Source organism: Phocoena sinus, chromosome 1, assembly GCF_008692025.1.
Source record: "Phocoena sinus isolate mPhoSin1 chromosome 1, mPhoSin1.pri, whole genome shotgun sequence".
Lineage (NCBI taxonomy): Eukaryota > Metazoa > Chordata > Mammalia > Artiodactyla > Phocoenidae > Phocoena > Phocoena sinus.
The window spans coordinates 111,083,815-111,096,656 of NC_045763.1; the positions used below are offsets into that span (position 1 = coordinate 111,083,815).

General features: G+C 50.4%; 1 protein-coding gene across 1 annotated transcript; it reads right to left on the reverse strand.

Annotated features, from left to right (window-relative positions):
- Positions 1–7,494: 7,494 nt before the first annotated feature.
- On the reverse strand, positions 7,495–11,751 carry LINGO4 (leucine rich repeat and Ig domain containing 4). Its single transcript, XM_032608758.1, has 2 exons — positions 11,695–11,751; positions 7,495–9,281 (listed from the first exon to the last, which is right to left on the reverse strand). Exon 2 carries the CDS (start codon positions 9,266–9,268, stop codon positions 7,496–7,498), a length of 1,773 nt encoding a protein of 590 aa, XP_032464649.1. The 5' UTR covers positions 9,269–9,281; positions 11,695–11,751; the 3' UTR covers position 7,495.
- Positions 11,752–12,842: the final 1,091 nt, after the last annotated feature.

Here is a 12,842-nt window from a genome sequence, read left to right on the forward strand (position 1 = left end):
TGGGGCAGCCGCCTCCTGATGGGCGATGCTCCGCCACTTGTTTCTTCTGCGATCTTTTGCCTCGATCGGTCCCCATACTGTGACAGGGACTCAGGAGACACGGAAAACATTTTTTTTTTTTTTTGCGGGAAAACATTAAATAGGCTTCGTAGAGATGGAGAGAAAGCCAAGGGGAAGGAATTGCGCGGCAGAGAGTGAGGGGCTCACTCTACTTCTCTGTCGAGGAGTGAACAGACGAGGAGCACCGACACTGCAGCAGGAGAGGGACCCGAGTTCGGAGCACCCTGTGGTAAGGGAGCTGTGGGTAGGGCGGTCATCAGGGGCCCCCCCTTTCCTGGGGATTAAAGGGAGACGGGTCGGGACAACAGGCGCGAAGGCACAAGTCACCGGGCTGTTTCTATGGGGGCGAGAAAAGGGGAGGGTTTCTGCAGACGGCGGTTTGCTTTGGAAGAGTGCATTCCAGCCGCTGTTTGGGTCCTTGGACCGTTAGAGACGGTTGGACCCTGCTACGGACTCTGAGCCGCCGGGAGCCTCGCGAGCTGGCCCTTGGCCCCTCCCGGCCTCCAGTCCCCGCTACGCACTAGGGGCTGACCTTTGACAGGGGTTGAGCGCTACTTGTAATGCGGGGATCTTTCGCACCAGCTTCTGTCACAATGCCTGGCGCATGATACGCACGCAGTAAATGTTTGTTGAGTGAATGCAAGATTATATCTCTGGTCAGCTATGGAGATGCCAATGGGCCTCAGTTTCTCGTTTTGTGTTAATTTGAAAAATATATATGTGTTTTGAGTAAGTAGTACATGCACATTCTACAAAGGAATAAAAGGTCTGTCTTCCCTAAGAAACAACCGGTTTTACCAGATTCTTGTGGATTTTTCACAAGATATTCTATAGTAAACATGTATACGTTAAATATATTTATATATATTACCCAGTCGGTAACATGTTATACATTACTATTTTGCAGTTTCTTTTTATATGGTCTAGATATCTGTCCATAGCAGCACGTAGGTATCTGCCTAAGAGTTAAGTTTCATAGTAAGCCTGAGGGATGTATTAAGATATATTCAATCAGTCCCTTTAACGTTATACTGATACCCAAGTATATTTTGTTTGGCTCTTGTATATCAGTACAATAAATACTTAGGGCTGCAAACACTGAGAAGTGTGTGTGTATTGTTTCTTCAATTGGATAGATACAATTTCACAAATTCTCTTTCTCCCACAAAGATTTTTCTCATTTTCATTCCACCAACAATGTTTGAAAAGGATTTTGGTTAGTATTGCCAAATTGCCTTCCATGCAAGTTTTACCAATCTTCTCTCCCATCAGCAAGCTTATACAGCCTGTTATCAATCTTTTTGATTTTTGACAGTCTGATAGTGTAAATGGCATCTCACTGCAATTTAAAATTTCATTTCTCTTATAAGGTTGAGCATCTTTTAATATGCTTAAGTGACAATTGCTTTCTATTTTTCTGTAAATTGTTCATACACTTTGTTCATATTTCTATTGGTTGTCAGGACTTTTAATATTTACCTTTTGTTCATGTGTAAGTTGAAAATATTTTTCCCCTTTCCCAGTTTGTCCTATGTCTTTTTACTTTCATGGTGACGTTTTTGTTATGCAAGTATTTTTTATTTTTATGTAGCTGAATTTGTCAGCATTTTCTTTGATAACTTCTGGGTTTCATATCATATTTAGAAAAGTGTCCTATGACCTAAGATTATTAAGAAATTATCCTATGTTTTCTTTAAATATTTTTATAGTGTCTTTTTGCATATGTAAATATTTGATTCACCTGGAATTTATTTTGGTGTTAAGGTGTGAAATAGTGATCCAGTTTTGTCTTGTCCAACCCTTATTGAATAACCCATATTTCCTCCATTGTTTTTGAATGCTACCTTTCATAAGATCCAAATTGTCATGTATTTGGGTCTATTTCTGGGTTTTTCATGTTCCATTGATCTCTCTATTCATGTTCTAGTACCATACTGTTTTTTAAAATTGATGTACATTATGTGTTATTTTTACCACAATTTTAAAAATTGATGTACAGTATATACACAGAAAAGTGCACAGATGAAAAGCATACATGTTGATGAATTTAAAAAAATGGAACACATTTGTGTAACCAACACCCAGATCAAAAAAGCAGAACATTATCCCTTCCGAGTCACTACTCTCCTCAAGGGTAAACTTGCTTCTGACTCCTAGTAGCAGAAACTAGTTTGGCTTGTTTTGTTTTTTATACAAAGAGAATCACACAGTAAGTACTCTTTTGTGTCTGGTTTCTTTTGTTCAACACTATTTTTGTGACATTCAGCTATATTATTGTGTGTAGTTTTAGTCCATTCATTCTCATCACCGTGTAGTAGTATATTTTGGGACTATACCACAATTTCCTTTCTGAGTATACTGTTAATGTTATTTTGTGGAATCACATATTTTTAGATTACATAAGGGAGAATTGTTATATTTATGATATAGAATCTTCCTATAAACATGTGTAAGTCATTGATGTCCCATCAGTAGCGTTTTAAAGTTTTTATCAGGTAAAATTTACATATATAGTTTCTAAGATTATTTCTAGGTATTTGAGTGCCTTGATTGCTATAGCTATTTTTACTTTTAAAAAGGTAAAGAGTAGTTCAGACCTAAGGAAGAGTGTCCATTGTTGCTATAAAAAGCACAGGCCCGGGCTTCCCTGGTGACGCAGTGGTTGAGAGTCCCCCTGCCGATGCAGGGGACAAGGGTTCGTGCCCTGGTCCGGGAAGATCCCACATGCCGTGGAGCAGCTGGGCCCGTGAGCCTTGGCCGCTGAGCCTGCGCGTCCGGAGCCTGTGCTCTGCAATGGGAGAGGCCACAACAGTGAGAGGGCCGCGTACCGTGAAAAAAAATAAATAAATAAAAAGCACAGGCCTACTTTATGGGCTCATCATCTTCCAGCTCCAATGGGAGCTGGTGAGCAAAGAAAAGGAAATGAAGTGGAAGTCCAAAAAGAGGGATTAAAATGAAAAATTAAACCACAGGATTAATTTCTTAATCAGAGCAGTGAAAAGCCAGGTGTAATCACTTTTCCTGGAAATTTTCTGGAGGGTGGACTTCTAATTGGTTGGGTAGGGAGACTGGGGAGTAGAAAGGAAAACTTTAGGTGAGATGATCACTCTCAAGTCACTGTGTATTTGGGATTTGTCATCTCATTCCCCCTCTAAGAGCCCAAACCAGGATTCAAAGATTGAGTTGTGAGAGACTAGGATTGGGTGAATTGTGATTTCTTTATTCTCATCTCCCGCTCTGAAGAGTCCAGTTCGGTTTCCCTGAAGGGTGTTCTGAACAAGGTGCAGGTGGCAGTAGGTGAAACTAATTAACATAGAATGTGGGTTGTCTGGAGAGTGCAGTGGGCAGGTGTTTCCACTCGGTAAGCCAAAGCAGGAAAGTAGACTTTAGCTAAAGGGCTGGGCAGGGAGGAGTTCTCAAACGCAGTAGCCTTGTTTAGAGCCTTGGCTGCTTACAGAGTTCCCTTCCTGGATAACATGTAAACCATTCAAATGATATTCAGCTATCTGAGGTTTTGGAAAACAGCACACTCCCTTTGTCCATTGTAGGAATCACTCCTTCTTCCCCCGTCACTCAAGGCTCTTCACCAAAAACCAGCAACTGGGAATGTGGGCCTTAGTATCAGAAATTATACTGGTGCTACTCTTTCGTCTTTGGATCAGATTGATGAATTGTGGCAGGGTGTCCTAGGAGAGAGACATTCTCCTCAGCTTCTCTGGCCACCACCATCCAGCTCTAAGTCTCCTTCCTTAACTCCCCTTTACAAAGCAGTTTGGAGGAAGAGGACTCAGGAGTCCTCTGATCTCACACGCTCGCCGGCCTGAATCATCACCACACTCACTGCTGAGAGCAAAAGTCCTACCCAGAGTCTCCTGCCTTTCTCTGAGAGATGGATGCTGGGGGAGACTGAGAAGAAAGATTAAAAACTAACAACCAATCCTCAGCTTCCTGAATCAGGTGCATTAGAGTTACTGAAGGAAGGTGAAGACCAACAACTGACCCCAGTTCCCCTTAAAAGAGTTGTTCAGAGTGGGTGGGGCTGGGGATGACCCCTGGATTCTACCTTTCTCACAGGTCAGTTCCTGCAGCTGAGAGACTCTGCGGAAGGGGGTTATAAGAGCAGACAGTGACTGAGCAGTATGGCAGTGTGGTGGAAAGCATTTGGATTTTGAGTTAGCCCTGAGTCCAGAAGCAGCTCCCTTACTAACCAGCTCTGTGTACCCGAGCAAGTTAATCTATTTGACCTTTAGTTCCATCAGCCAAGATTCCCTGTCTTATAGGGTTGATGTGAGGATTAAATAAGAAAACATACATGTAACCACTAACACAGAATAAATGTTATTTTTCTTTTATCTCCACGACTGTGTCCCTGGTTGCTGTCACACACTTGTACACACACACACACACACACACACACACACACACACACCCTTGAGCTAAGGGCAGCCTTTCCAGGCAGATGGGGTAAGGGGCTGGCTTTCTGATGATTGGACAAGCTGTGGAAGTGCTCATTGCAGTAACCTTGTTACGGTAACTAGCGTCCCTCTCTGAAGGTGTTCTGGGAAGGCCATGTCCGGAGAGCAAGGGGTGGTAGTGGGGGAAACCCCACAGGCATTTCCTCTAGGTTGAATGTGCTTCTCGAGGGACACTTTGCCCACCTCTGCTGAGGAGGCCCTAGTCGACACCCAGAGTTACAGTGTCTGGAGCTCTGCTGTCCAATATTGTAGCCACTGGCCACATGTGGTTACTGAGCACTTGAGAGATGGCTAGTGTGACTGAGGAGTAGAACTTAAAATTTATTTAATTTCAATTAATTTAAATGTTAAAACCAATACTTGATTTAGTTATTGGAAAACTTTTAATATGGAACAACTTGGATGTGTGAATTGACTTTCTCAACAGTGAATTTTATGAAACCTAACAACAGATCAGATATTTCTGGTGAGAATTTAGTTATCAAATTGGAATGTGTTGTAAGTGTAAAATATACACTAGATTTCAAAGACCTAATATGAAAAAATAATGTAAAATATTTCATTACTCATTTTTATATAGATAACATGTTGAAATGATCATAGTTTGGGTACACTGGGTTAAATAAAATAGAGTATTAAAATTAATTGTATCTGTTTCTTTTGCTTTTTTAATGTGATACTAGAAAACTTGAAATCACATAAGTGACTCACATTCTGTTTCTGTTGGGCTGCTCTGGCGGCTGTGGGACTCAGGCAGCAGCATCTCCCAATCCAGACGCGTGTCATCCATTCCCCACTGCCTCAGCGGGCTTCCCAGAGTAGATTTCTCTGAACAGCAATGCTGCTTCTGCCCTTTTCTGAATTGCAGTGTGGGCAACTAGTATGAGAACCTCTAGCACCTGACCCCCACAGGTCCCAATCTCACAAGCTACTGGTGGAAGATTTTAGAAATGAGGGAGAGGGCTGTGCCCAAAGGTTATTAGACAACCTTTGGGCTGTCTAATAAACTGGAGAGGGGAGGTGCTGCAATGCTAAGGGAATTGTGTGTGCACGGTGCCAGGAGCAAGGTTGGAGGCTCCGGATGCTCAAGATTGTGTGATTCTCCAGCCTCACTCTCCAAACTGCCGGGTTCTCTCTCACATTCACCTCTGCCCACAGGCCCCTGCCCCCAGATTCCCACCTCTGCCCCACCGAAGAGCTTGCCTGCTGGTGCAGTCTGGCTGCCCCCATATGGCGCCAGCTTCTCTCACCTGTCAGGGACAGTTGGGGCTGGGAATCTCCTAATGAGTCTCCTCAGGGCAAGGACAAGGGCAGCAGGAATGGCTAGGGAGCTGAGGACGCTTTGCATATTGTTGGGTGAGGGGTGGGTGGGGCTCTTGAGGGTGGAGGGGAACTAAGGACGCTGTGCAGATGCTGCGGCAGAGAGAGAGGGAGAGAGTGTCTCCCAGGGACCTCGTGACTCTCCACTTCTCGGCCCCTCCTCCCTGCTCCTTTCCTCTCCCTTCACTCCTCCCCTTCCGGTGATGCTGACGCTGCTGCCCCGTCCCTTGAGCTCTCAGCATCTCTACTTTTTCTAGCTCTGCTTTGGCCTCTCTTTGGAGTACACTCAGAGGCAGTCAGCATCTCCTCCTCCCACTCTGCTTCTGCATCTGGGGTCTCCATAAGACAGCGACCTCTATCCAAAGACAGCTTCCCACCGGGGCTGCACTAAACACGGAACCAGGGGAAACTGCTGAAGGACGGTGGAAAGGCAGGTGGTTCCTGCTTCTTCTTCTTTCCTCCACTTTTCACTACAGCTTGCAGTGCCCTCCCACCTTGTTCCTTCAAACCTAGTCCTGCTGTGTTCTGGGTCTCTCTCCTTTGACAGCTGCAGATTCTTGCTTTTGTTAGTCATTTTCTAGGAGTTCTCTTGCTTTCTCCATCAAGGGCACTAGGGATCTGCAATACAGGAATGTTAGGGAGATTCCAACCAGAGTGAGAAAGAAGGGAAGGAGCTGGGTGCCCTGGGTTGAAATTTTTGCAGAGGGATCCTTTGGAAGGCAGAGGATCTCTCCTCCAACTCCAGAGAGGGAGAGTACAGGGGAAAGGGTTGACACTGAAATGGGCTGGGCGTGCTGATATCTCCAGGCATGGCAGGCAGCCTTTTGCGTAAACCCCTGGTTGTCAGGCTCGTTAGATTCAGGCAAGGCCATTAGGATACAGGCTCAATGGGCAGGCAGAAAGGGTAGGAAGGGGGAGATCTGACAGAAATAAGGGGTGGAAAAGACTGAAGAAATCTCCAGAGATCACATTTAGTTGTGGCTGCTACTGTCATGGCCTTTTGGCAACAGGTTTAATGCTGTGACAGACAGAGGCAGGTGGTGGGGCTCATGCACACTCAGTGCCAGTGTGTAGTCTGTCCTCCTTCCCGTCCCACACTCCCCTGTCACATCCTCTTCTCCTTAGCTTGAGGTCATTGGCCCTAGTTGTTTGCCCCTAGAGAGGGGACAGAGCAGAAAAGAGAGAGAGAGAGACCACCTGGTTGAGGAGCAGAGACTCCAAGAAGCAAGTGGCACTTCCCAGCCCCATCTCTGAAGTAATCTATGGCTGTGGTTGGCGATTGGTATTGGTTATTAAGGTATGTGTAGGTGGGTGTGAAGGAAGCCTGGAGCTTAGACTAGCAGACTGGAGGGTTATATTTCCTGCTTTGTATGTGGTGGGGGGAGGACTGGGCTGACTACAGGGTCTATATCTTCAGCTTCCTGGGACCCTCAGGGAAGAGATGACAATGCTATCCTCAAACTGCAAAAGCACAGGGAGGCTGGCTCTCAGGAGGCGGCATTAGCTGCTGGCATGGTGCAGGCAGGAGGCGTGGGAGATCTATGCTGTTTGGGACTAGCTTCTGGTCCAAGCAGCCTTGGTTCTCTTCCCCTTTGGTATCTGAAGCTGGCTTGGGTGGGTCCCCAGTGTGGAAGGAAAGGTCAGAAGAGCTTGGCAGTGACCCGGTTACCCCCAGAGTTCTTATCCCCAGAGGCTCGGGGTGCCACAAAGTCAAAGGTCATGTGATGTTTGACCCGGCCTTTGCCTTTGCTCCAGAGGGCAATGAGGCCAAAGCACAGGGTTACCGAGGTGAGGAAGGGGAGGAAGCCGACTGCCAGCACCATAGCTATGCCTCTGCTATCCAGGAAGAAAGGCCCTGGGATCCCTGGCATGGTAATGTTGGGGTCAGAGAGAGTGCTATTTGGTGGTTCAACTTGGATTACTTCCAGCCACGTCCTCAGGGAGTCATTCCCAGCTACATTGCTGACCACACAGACATAGGCCCCTCTATCCCGTAGCTGCACAGAGCGGATCTCCAGCGTCCCATCCTCCAGGACCCTTACTCTCCCGGCCCTTCCCAGCCAAGCCCCCTGAGGCCTCATCCAGGAGACGATGGGGGCTGGGTCTCCATCTCCAGAGCAGGAGAAAACGGCATGCCCCCCCTCCTCTGCAATGACCCATCGTGGCCCGGACTTTCGGATCAGGGCTGGTTGGCAAGTGAAGTGCCCTGGAGGTAGGATGTCTGAAAACTCCCTCAGGCTCTTCCCCTGGACGTTCTGGGGGCCGGCACAGGCAGGGGGGGATGTGCCAAAGTCCAGGCGGCGGCGGAGCCGGAGCAGCCAGACGAGGCGGCAGTCACAGGTCAGGGGGTTACCAGACAGCCTCAGGGTGACCAGTTTGTCTGGAGAAGAGAAGGCTGTTTCCTCCAGTGTCTGAAGGGCGTTATCCGCCACGTCTAGGAGGTGGAAGGCAGTCAAACCATGGAAGGCGTGGGCAGCGATGGAGGTGAGGCATGCCCCTGACAGTCGGAGCTCCTGGAGCCGCACCAGGGGGCTGAGCCTCCGGGCCGGGATGGCAGAGATGGGGTTCTGAGACAGATCCAGGACCCTGAGGAAGCTCAGGTGGTACAGCGCTTGGAAGGGCACCGAGCTCAGATTGCAGCGGGTGATGGCCAAGCTGCTGAGATTGAGCCCAGTCAGGCTCCCAGGCTCCAGAGCCTCCAGAGGTGGCCAATGATGGATCTCCAGCTCCTTTAACTGCCCCAGCCCTTGCAGCGCCCCTCCCGGCAGCCTCCCAATATCTAATTCTCGGAGCCTTAGGACCCCTAGCGCTGGAAGGCGGGCCAGGGCCAGGCCAGGCACGGTGCTGAGGTTGCAGCGCTCCAGGGTGAGGGTGCTCAGCTTGGCCAGTCCAGCAAAGGCTCCCGGAGCCACAAACACCAGGTGGTTGTCCCCAACCTCCAGCTGCTGGAGGCTGCCTAGCTCCCCGAAAGCTCCATCGAGGAAGAGTACAATCTGGTTGAGGCGAATGTCCAGCAGCGTGAGGGAAGACAGGCCTGAGAAGACCCTGGGGCCCACGATTCGCAGACGATTGCCCTGCAGCCTCAGGGTGAGCAGGCTCTGCAGACCATGGAAGGCCCCTGGCTCGAGGGTGGACAGCTGGTTGTAGCTGAGGTCCAGTTCCCGGAGCAGGCCCAGGCGGGAGAGCATTCCCCGCTGAAGCCCCCATAGGCGGTTCCCACTCAGGTCCAGGAGCGCGGTGTCCAGTGGGAGTCCCCCTGGTACAGCCTCCAGTCGCCGGTGGGCACAGAGCACTGCCCGGGGTTGGGAGGTACAGTCACACACAGCAGGGCAGCCGCCGCTACTCCCCCCAGACAGGAGGAGCAGGAAAAATACGGCGGGCCAGGCTTGCTTTGGAGTAGTGGCCGCAGCCATCCCCTCTTCAATCCTGGAATAGACGATGACATGGCCCTTATTGGAAAGTGGCTTCAGATGATGGGGACCCTGGACTTCCCTGGGCCTCCTTAGAGGAGAGAGAGATATTGAGCTACCCATCTCAGCATGGCCAGCAACTAGGGTGCAGATCTGGGAGGAATTCTGGTGCACACCTCCCTGGAGCCTTCTGGAGCTCCTCTAAGGGGACTCTGTACTTTTCTCCCCCTCCCAACCTGGGTAACAGGCCAAGTGCTTACTAGCTCATGGAACCCTAGTCAAGCGGGGAAAGTTTTAGGGGAGGGAGACAGGAAGCAGCAGGGAAGTAACTTTTGAGTTTCCCTACATCTGTGAGATCCAGAAATACCTCAGGTCCCTTCTCCCTGATAGCTGCTCTCCCAATCTCTGCTCTGTCCCTCTCTGCCCACCCTTCTCCCAGGTTATCTTCCCACAGCTTTGTCTACGGCTTAAGGGGGATCATATCCCTGGATCCTGATTGGAGACAGGCATCACCTTGACTAAGTCATCCAAGGCTGGGAAGCATGTGGGCCTCAGCTCTGCCCCCCAGGCTCCACTGATTGCCTCTCTGCACTCCTCCAGCCTGGCCCAGGGCCTGAGGCCCCAGACTAACAAGACCCAATCTCCCCAGAACACCTTGTGGACGACAGCCAAGCTGCACATTAGATATAGCACAGGATGCAGGGGGCACGTGAATCCCTCACAAGAACCCCAAGGGCAACCCCGCCTCCCCTATAGATGACATTAGGGTGTGAGGGACCCAAGAGATGCCCCAGTTTTGTTGCTTGGTCCTCAGACTTAGGCTTCTCTCATACCCCTCCTTCATGGTGTTTTGATTCAAGCCTAGTGTGTGAGTCTGAGGGAGATCTCTTGTCCCCTTTGGCCTCTGCTGCCTGAGAAAAACACAAGAGACAGACTGAGAGCCAGGTAGGCATAGACAAGTGAGGAGAGACAGCGCCTGGCCAGACGCTATGGTGGGGACCAAGGGAGCCCTTGGCTGGCACAGCAGATCTCTGGGCACAGTCTGTGTGCACAGCTTGTCAACTTAAAGTGGTTTCTGGGTGCCAGGGGCCTGGGCAAAATCAGGCGGATGACCACTGGAGCCTGACTGAGGTGATGGAGGAGAAGAGGTCCCATAGACTCACCCTGTTTAGGGACAACAGGGACCCCAAGGGAGGGGAGGTATTGGAATTGGCAAGGGATGCTACAGAGATAGGACCAACTGAGCCAACTGAGGCAGGAGGCCTCGGTTTCTTTCTAGCTGCAGATCCCAATCACCTTTGACCTTTCAGGCCTCAGGCTTTCTGGGCCCTACAGGGTCAGCTTTCTACCCCACGGCCCATTTTCTCCCAGGTGGAACTTAGGAGAGGCAGTTTAAGAGATGGTGTGATTTCTTCCCCTTTATTTCCCATTCTATGCCCTCTCCTAGAAGGATCGTTCTGGTGGCTACCCTATAGCTAATTCAGAGGACTGTAGTAGCTCAGAAACTGAAGAAAGAGGCCCAAAAGCAGAGGGACGTAGGACACCACACTGAGGCTTGGGCATGAGAAAGAATGGCACAGCAGAGGCTGCTGAGCAGACTCCTCTGTTCCCAATCCCAACCTAACAGGTATGGCTGGCATGCTAAGAGTTCTCCAGGCAGAGAAATGTCCCAGCCACCCTCATTCCCCTGGTAAGTCCACCTGACAGCTAGCTCTTTATCACTACTGCTGCAGTTCCTGCTCATCCTTCTTTCCTGCATTCAGCAAAAGTGCAGTGAAGCGTGTAACCTAGCTTCCCTCCTTGCCACTCCTGTGAATGTCCTCTTAGTCGCTGAAGCCCGCTGGGCCAGGGGCTGGGGATCTGGCCCCTTCTCTTTAAAGGTCGCTAATGTAATCATAAACTTCCCTTGCCAATCTCCACGGCTACAGGACTGGCTTCCAGCCACTTTGCAGGAAGAGATAGGTGTCAGGACCACTACTTTCTCTCCTTGTATGGGGCTGGGGTCTGGGGCATCACCCTCAAGGAACAGGGAGCTTTCTTCTTCTTGTCTCTATGTGGCAGTCCAGAGACCCATCTGATCCTGGATATCCTCTTTAAAGCAGACCTGAGTGAGGCATGGGGACCTACACCGGGAGGGGGCTCTCTCTTGGAGGTAAGATTTCTGGAATATCCACACAGATTGTAGGAAAACCCTTCCCAGAGGTAGAGAGAGCACCCGGGAAATGGAGGGAGGTCTGCTTGGAGTCCTTCCCTCCGGAGAACCTGGGCCATCTTAGTTTTCCCATCAAAGTCCTATGGGGCCAGGATCGATGGTTGGCTGGGCCTGGGGTAGGCACAGACCCTCTAGCCTTGACGGGTCTGGCCTTGTCTCTGAGAACGTTATGGAGAAGGGCAGCTGCAGCTCTGGGACGGGAGGTAGGGGCACTTACCAGAGAAGCTGGAGGGTGGCATCAAGTTGGGCACTGCATCTGTGCGGGGCTGGGGGCCCGTCCCGCTCGAGCTGCACCTCTGCCCCGCACCTCCCCTTGCGCCTCTCTCCCCGCTGCCCCCCTGCCCGCCGCTGCTGCTGTTGCTGCTGCAGCGGCTGCTGCCAAGACCGAGGTAGAGAGAAGAGCCAGAAAGCATTTCTCCTTTTTTTTTTTTTTTTTCCTCTCTTTTTAAACCAGGCAAGAATGAGTCTGCAGCAACCCTGTTGGTGCAAAATAAATAAATAAAGCAACCAGGGAGGGCTGCAGCAGGCGCCACTTCAGGATGGCAGAGGAGGGGAGGGAGCGCAGAGGGAGGCTCCGGAGCCCCAAGGGGTGGAGGGGTCGGTGGTGGAAGCTGCTGGGCAGCTCCGCAGGGTCTCTCGGGCATCCTGATTCCCCCCTGCGGAGCTCTGGGGTCAGGCACTTTCCGTAGGGTTGTCTTTCAGTCTCCCAGATGTGGGGCAGTTCTGTGCAATCTCTCATTCTAAATGTTCCCTGTGGGTATCATTTGTGGGGCAAGTTCTCAGCCCAAAACGCCCCCTGCGGAGCTTAGTCTGAGATGGCTTCGGTGGGGGGCTCCTGAGGACCAGCCCCCACGCCTCAGTGGGGGACCTCTTGGGGTGGGTGCAGAATCCTCACAGTGCAGACGGCTGGCGGGGCTGGGAACCCGGGTCCTCACACAGGAATGAGATTGCAGAGCAGCAACACCTCTTGCCTTTGAAGTCGTTTTATAAAGAATAGCACAGGTTAGGGCTTATGTTTACCCTCCCCTGAGAGAAAAAAAAAAAAACAACCCTCCTGACCACCTGCTGTTTATCCCTCAGAGGAGGGCTCACAGCTATTTATAAAGGCAAGAGAAGTTCTCCGGCGAGATCACGGCTGGAGAAACAGGTCTCCTTGACCCTGCCAGACTTGGTGGTACCCAGGCACAGAGAGGTGGAATCGCATCTGCTGCCTTTCGCCATAACGAGAGCAGGGCTGGAGGACGGGGCCCAGACAGTCTTCCGAGGGTCTGTCCTTGGCCTTCTGACTGTGTCCAGCCACCTCTTCTTTTAGGGTTTCCTTTGACAGATGACAGCTGGGGCTGGGATAGAGTTTGGGCCACCCCA